Source organism: Chiloscyllium plagiosum, unplaced genomic scaffold, assembly GCF_004010195.1.
Source record: "Chiloscyllium plagiosum isolate BGI_BamShark_2017 unplaced genomic scaffold, ASM401019v2 scaf_60, whole genome shotgun sequence".
Classification (NCBI taxonomy): Eukaryota; Metazoa; Chordata; class Chondrichthyes; order Orectolobiformes; family Hemiscylliidae; genus Chiloscyllium; species Chiloscyllium plagiosum.
Genome location: NW_025215370.1, coordinates 6569 through 14126, shown reverse-complemented (window position 1 = coordinate 14126; position 7558 = coordinate 6569). Strand labels below are relative to the sequence as shown.

Sequence of the window (7558 nt, the reverse complement as noted above, 5' to 3'; positions counted from 1 at the left end):
TTAGGGTGGATTGGCCATGCTAAATTGTCCCATAGTGCCCAGGGATGTGCAGGTTAGGGTGGATTGGCCATGCTAAATTGTCCCGTAGTGCCCAGGGATGTGCAGGTTAGGGTGGATTGGCCATGCTAAATTGTCTCATAGTTCCCAGGGATGTGCATGGTTGGGGGGAGTTGGTTCTGGGTGAGATTCTGTTTGGAAGTTTGGTGTGGGCTCATTGGGCTGAATGGTCTGCTTCCACACTGTCAGGATTTTGTGATATCCTCCCGAGGCGGGTTGGCCTCAGTTTAACCGTTCAGGGTGGCACCTCCCACAGTGTGGCGCTCTCCCCACTGGCTGTCTAAGGGTAGCTTGAACCGTGTGCTCCTGACTCCCTCTGGGAGACTGGGACACCCATTTTGATCTGACATGTCCAGCATTATCTGGGCCCAGTCTGTCCCACCGCTGCTGCACCTTTCTGTCACCTGGGAATTTTTGAGTGGGGCTTGAATCCCCACTCACAAGTGATGTGAGTGAGTGGATTTTAGGATCATGGGGCTACAGTTGACACTTGGCACGGTTTATAGAGGGCTTGAAGTACACAGGAGGTGACTGAGTATTAAAAGGTGATGCAGGGTTTTCTTACTGTAGTCATTAGAGTCATATGCTTAAAATGAATCCCAGTTATTCCTTGTGTTGTCATAAAGTTAATAATTTTGTAAAAGCACAGCAAATTCCCTAATTTCCTGTCTCATGGGCAATGACTGACAGAAAGCACGGACTAGATTCCTGTATTTTTAAATTACTATTCTACAATTTATTACAAACACTTTAGCTGCAAGTAAACAATTACAATTTGTTGTCATGAAACTGTGGTTAAAGCTCTAAATCCCCTAAACTCCCCTACACACATGCAGACATTGGTGTTACAGGTGGAGGGAAGTTCTGGGAAGGAAGTTGGATGTTCCCTGCCCACCAGGTTTGCTGAGATGCTCTTTTTTGGCTTGCCAGGACTTGTAGGAGGCACAGAACAACTCATTCGCAACCTACACAGTCTCTGACTTATTGGTTAGAGTTTAAAAAAAACTCACGCCACAACAGGTTTTCGTCCAACAGGTTTATTTGTTAGTACAAGCTTTGGAGTGCTGCTGCTTCATCAGGTTGTCAACTAGCTACCTGACGAAGGAACAGTGCTCCAAAAGCTTGTACTTCCAAATAAACCTGTTGGACTATAACCCGGTGGTTGTGATTTTTAACCTTGTCCACCCCAGTTCAACACCGGAACCTCCCCATTATTGGCGAAAAGCAGAACTCTACAGCAACTGAGGGGGGGGAAATAAGCCGGCTTTCTTGAGGTAATCTTTTACTGATGAGACACCAGACAGCACATTCCTTTTCAGAGATCTGAAAACCTCTGACCCTATCGTTCACTCCCTCCTCAATCTATTCAAACCTGAGAGCCAATCTCATTGCTGTTAGCAGGCAGAAGTTCTTTCACTGCTCTACAGACCAATCAGCTATCTGTGGCTGGCCGAATCTCCCTGCCTACGCAGCCGACTCCTCTATGACCTTGCTCCCACATCACTTACTGTGAGTGTTGGCAGCTTCTAAAAAGTGTAGTAATGCCTTCCACAATCCTTGCTTTTAAAAAAAACAGATGAGTCATCCTACTTCAGTCCATGATCCCAGACGCAGAGAAATTAAAGATTGTATGGTCTTTACATGATTGCGTTAAAGCAAGCACCTCAGCCAACATTGCATAGTCAGTAGAATCGGAGATGGTGGTGCTCCTGGTGGCCACCGTTTCTCCTGTGTAATCGGTGGTGAGCGCCTGACACGTGACGCAGTAGTAACCTCACTGGGACCAGCTACCTGGCTCATCTTCTGGAATCCCACTACGGCAGATGGTGGAATTTCCATTTGTTTTAAAAGTCTTGAGGGAGAAAAGCTCATTAATGGCGACCCCGTAACGGCTGTCAGTTGTTGTACTAACCCATCTAATTCACTGATGTCCTCCAGGAAGTGCAATCTGCTGTCCTGACCTGGTCAGGCTGACGTGACAGCAGACCCACATGGAACGAGGGTTTATTGCCCATCCCCGAAGGGCAGTTAGGAGTCAACCCTATTGATGGCGATCTGGTGCCACCTGTCGGCCCGGCCACATCAGGATGATGGCATCCTTCCTTAAAGAGCGTTACTGAGCCAGACGGGTCTTTCCTGACAATCGGCAGTGCACCTCAGTGGTTAGCACCGCTGCCTCACATCGCCAGGGACCCGGGTTCAGTTCCAACCTCGGGGTCCCCGCCTGGGTGCAGCTTGTACATTCTCCCCGTGTCTGCATGAGTTTCCTCCGGGTGCTCTGGTTTCCTCCCACAATCTAAAAGTGTGCAGGCGAGGTGAATGACCATGTTAAATTACCCATAGCGTTCAGGGATGTGGAGGATAGGTCAGGGGTAAATGTAGCGTAATACGGTAGGGGATATGGGTGGGGTACTCTTCAGAGGGTCAGTGTGGACTTATTGGGCCGAAGGTCCTGCTTCCACACTGTAGGGATTCTATATTTTAAAATAAAAATTGGATTCGTAGTCATTGTTGGTCTGTCATTTCCAGATTTATTTTTAAATTGAATTCCTGTTGCACCATCTACCATAACCGGATTCAAACCCAGGTCCCCAGAACATTACCTGGCTCTCTGAATTCACAGTTCAGCAATAATCCCATGAGGCAGTCACCTCCCCTCAGATGCAGTTGATTCGTCGCTGCCCTCTGGTGAGTGATGTGGCTAATAAATGCAGGGCCAGCCAGCGATGCCCTCATCCCGTGAATGAATTTTTTTTAAAAGAAAAACCTGGCTTATGTCTGGGATTCTCAGGCTGTCACTGCCCGTGTGTGCAACGGCCATCTGCTGAACCTTGCAGTAAAACAAAGGCCATTACTGATTTGTCCCTTCTCCCCTCACCCCTCGCAGGTACAAAATCCTGAAGTGCGGTTTCAGCAGCAACTGGAGCAGCTCAGCGCGATGGGTTTCATTAACCGAGAGGCCAATCTTCAGGCGCTTATAGCCACCGGAGGTGACATCAACGCTGCTATCGAGAGACTCCTGGGCTCACAACCTTCTTAAGCACGGGAGGAAGAGCCCCGCCCCCCCCCCACCCCACACCCCCTCCCCCTCCCCCTCCCCCTCCCCACTGCCTCTGGTGTTCCCACCATCCTTATTTTATTCTGCAGCGGGAGAGCAGGCTCCGCAGGAGGATAGTAAACTGACATTTTCGGTCAGTGATACAAAACACACACAGGAAACAACAAAAACCAACAGCTCGTTCGAAACTCATCTCCACCCTTTTACAGTACGTATCGTCCAGTGCTTTAATTGAAAACAACACTGTTTGTCCTGTTGACTTGTAAAAAAAAAATAATAGAAGAAAGAGAGAGACACACACACAAACACTGACACGCTGTACAGCATTTGTTGGCCTAGTTTTCCCCACCCCGCCCGTCTCCCACTTTGCTTCTGTGTTCTGTATTTGCTATCAGAGCCTGGATCCAGTGGTTTCAAAAAAAAAAATCAAATTCTCCTGACCAAGGCAATCAAAGCCCTGGGGTTTCCGCACTCTTGAGTTTGGTGGATGGGACCGCTCTGCGCTTGGTTTGGATCGGCGTGGATTTTCTGCACCTCGAAGGGTTGGGCAGAGCGCTTCATGCTTCCAGTTTGTCAAGAAAGACTCTCTAGTTTGTAATTGGGTCATTTCACATTTTGTTCTGTGTTGCTTGTTGATCAGAGAGCATGACTTGCACCATGGGCACTCTAACTTCTATGACCTGCCTTTTTTGTCTTGATCCTTTTAATTGAAACCTTTAATTTTGTTCTTGATATTTCCAATGTGCATTTTCCCCCTTTCCCCTCTGTAGCTTGACAGTTTTCCCTTTTGGAGTGGGGGAGGTGGTTTCCTGATTTTTATTCCCACCCCCTCCATTTCATATTTTTTTAAAAATTCACTTGTGGGACTTGGCTGGCCAACATTGATAGCCTATTTTGGATCAGTGGTGCTGGAAGAGCACAGCAGTTCAGGCAGCATCCGAGGACAGGCAAAATCGACGTTTCGGGCAAAAGCCCTTCATCAGGAATAAAGGCAGAGAGCCTGAAGCGTGGAGAGATAAGCTAGAGGAGGGTGGGGAGAAAGTAGCATAGAGTACAATAGGTCAGTGGGGGAGGGGATGAAGGGGATAGGTCAGGGAGGAGAGGGTGGAGTGGATAGGTAGAAAAGAAGCTGGGCAGGTCGGACAAGTCCAGACAGGTCAAGGGGACAGTGTTGAGCTGGAGGTTAGAAACTAGGATGAGGTGGGGGAAGGGGAAATGAGGAAGCTGTTGAAGTCCACATTGATGCCCTGGGGTTGAAGTGTTCCGAGGCCTACGCCTATTTGCCCTTGTGAAGGTGGGGGTGAGCTGCCGCCTTGAATCACTGCAGTCCATTTGCTGTGGGTTGACCCACAATGCCGGTAGGGAGGGAATTCCCGGATTTTGACACGACGACTGTGATGGAATGGCAGTATATTTCCAAGTCCGGGTGGTGAGTGACTTGGAGGGGAACTTGCTGCTGCCCTTGTCCTCCTCGGTGGAAGTGGTCCTGGGTTTGAAAGGTGCTGTCTTAAGGATCTTTGGTGAGTTTCTGCAGTACATCTTGTAGGTAGTGTGTACTGCTGCTACTCAGCACCAGTGGTGGATGAATTGAATGTTTGTAGATGTGCCAGTCAAGCACCAACTTCCTCACATCATCAAAGTCTGCACTTTCCTTCCCCTCCCATGTTATGGATTTTTTTCCCTCTTCCGTATATCTCCCCCTACCCCAAACTAAAGGAAATGGGTTGATTGGGAGAAACTATCAAAGCCATTAATCATCTTAGTAGATGCCTTGATTAGATCATGGTTTGGAGATGCCGGTGTTGGACTGGGGTGGACAAAGTTAAAAATCACCCAACACCAGGTTATAGTCCAACAGGTTTAATTGGAAGCACTAGCTTTTGGAGCGACGCTCCTTCATCAGGTGGTTGTGGAGTATACGATCGTAAGACACAGAATTTATAGCAAAAGGTTTATAGCCCTGTAAGAATCCATGTAATCTTCCGTAAATCCTTATTTTAGATTAGAATCGGTCTCACCAATGTGGCACGGACAGCTCACACCTTCGGTACATTATCTGGGCCAACGTGACATCAGTTGTTAAGGTGCACTTGAGAATGTAATTTTTAAAAAAGGTTTTGTGATTTACGTATGTAAGAAGTGAAACCAACGTGGTCATTCTAAAAGATGAGAGACTTAAACAATCCGGGTCTTTTTCAGTTACATCACACTGTAAACCTTTGCTGTAAATTCTGTGTCTTACAATCTTATTCTCCACAACCACCTGATGAAGGAGCAGCGCTCCGAAAGCTGGTGCTTCCAAATAAACCTGGTGTTGTGCGATTTTTAACTTTGATTAGATCACCCCCTGTATTCAAGGGAATGGAAATTGTTTTTATGTAAATACAGTCAAATAGTCAGTTTTCAGGAGCGACAATCATAGTTGAACATACAGTAAGGGTTGTTAAAGGTAATGTAGTTGCAGTACATTTTAGATTTTCTAAAGTCCTTACCTAAAAAAACCACGTAGAAGAGGTGTGTCTCCCTTCAGCATGTGGGGTAAATGGGTAGGGAACTGACTTTTTTTTTCCATTCATTCATGGGATGGGTTCATCACTGGCCAAGCCAGCATTTATTTGCCATCCCCGAATGCCCAGAGAGCAGATGAGAGTCAACCACATTGGTGCGGGTCTGGAGTCACGTCTAGGCCAGACCAGGTAAGGATAACAGCATCCTTCCTTGAAAGACATTAGTGAACTAGATTAGGTTTTTCTGACAATTGACAATGGAATCACGATTATCATTAGACTCTTATTTCCAAATTTTTACTGAGTTCAAATTACACCATCTGCCATGGTGGGATTCGAACCTGGGTCCCCAAAACATTACCTGGGTCTCTGGCTTAACAGCCGAGCGATAATACCACTCGGCCATCGCCCCCTCAAAGTGAAGTATAGAGATTGGGGTAAAAATAATCACCTGGGCAACCCAACCATTGGGAATAGAGCTCCACAAGGATCATTGTTCACCGTTAACACAATTCCACAACGTATAAATTTAAAATAAAGACTTGACCTGGGACTGGATACGGGGCAGGGATCAAAATGAGTTTGTTTTCCAGAAACTCCTTTTCAGGTATTGCTGAGATCTGGTTTTCAGGGATGTTTTGGGGTGTTCATTTTCAATTTCACGTTTTAAAAAAAAAACCTTTCGTGTCTGTGTTGGGTGTGTTTTCCCCTCTGTCTGTGTTTTGGACAGACGTAATGCTGAGCAGAGAGACTCTACAGCATTATAGCACTCCTCCCAAACCCTGGTGCTGCAGGTCTCCAGCTTTGCTTAAGAGTCGGGGTCAAAGGTTTGCTGCTTGCACACGTGAGGACAGAATCACAAGAATCCCAAGTATTGCAGAGGGGACACCAATTTATGCTGCATGAGAAGTGGCTGCTGATGGATTGGGAAGTGGGCTCTTGATGGGTGGGGGGCATTGCCATGGGGGACAGAAAATTGGCAGCTGACTGTTACCTGGTGCCTCCTCCATGGTAGTGCCTCCACCAATCAGAACCCACTTGCCAACCAACCCTTTCCTCATGCGGTGTAAATGTTTGCTCCCCTTGTGAGCTTTGGTTTTCTTGCCATTCTGTCCTGATGGAGTCAAAGTGGATAAACTATTACAAATCAGCAGCATAGCTCAGCCAGTCTTAACCGGAATTGAGCCGATCAAAACAATATGCTCACCATGTGTCAGTGCTCGGTTAAGAATTTCCTTTGCACATTTTGGTTTTGACAGCGCCTGGCTTGTGCAGTTGTGATCCTGACCAAGGCAGATTGAAAGTGAGCAAACGGCGGTGAAAGTGAAACAAAAGTTTCATTATAACCGAAAGCAATAGCTACTCAAAACTCTTGTAAGGTTTCCCTTTGCTTACCATTTGAGTTTGTGCACGTCTGGGCCTCTGTAGACAAACGGCCGATGTGACCGGAGTATTCAACCTACTCTTGCAGCCGGGTACGTATGTAAAATTAGAGTGAATAGTCGAAGCCTTTTCTCTAGGGTAGGGGAGTCCAAAACTCGAGGGCTTGGGTTTAAAGGTGACAGGGGAGAGATTTTAAAAGGGACCGAAGAGGCAACTTTTTCGCGCAGAGGGTGGTGGGTGTATGGAATGAGCTGTCCGAGGAAGTGGTGAAGATAAAAAAAAAACCGCTGCAGATGTTGGAAGCCAAGGTAGAACAAGCAGGAGGCTGGAAGAACACAGCAAGCCAGGAGGTGGAGAAATCAACTTTTCAGGTGTAACCCTTGACATGGTGAGGGCTGGTGTGATTATAACATTTAAAAGGCATCTGGGTGGGTATATGAATAACAAGGGTTTATATGGGCCAGTGCTGGCAAATGGGATCACATTAATTTAAGGTATCTGGTCAGCATGGGTGAGTTAGACTGAAGGGTCTGTTTCCGTGCTGTACATCTCT

At 46.9% G+C, this 7558-nt stretch overlaps 1 protein-coding gene across 2 annotated transcripts in view; it reads left to right on the top strand.

Moving 5' to 3' along the window:
• The window catches only part of LOC122548315 (ubiquilin-4-like), a 30405-nt gene extending 26985 nt beyond the window's left edge, over nt 1-3420 (top strand). For both annotated transcript variants that reach the window (XM_043686846.1, XM_043686844.1), the window contains exon 10: nt 2945-3420. In XM_043686846.1, coding sequence (XP_043542781.1) covers nt 2945-3097 — 153 coding nt within the window. In that variant the 3' untranslated portion in view covers nt 3098-3420. The remainder of the gene's footprint in view (nt 1-2944) is intronic.
• Nucleotides 3421-7558: the final 4138 nt, after the last annotated feature.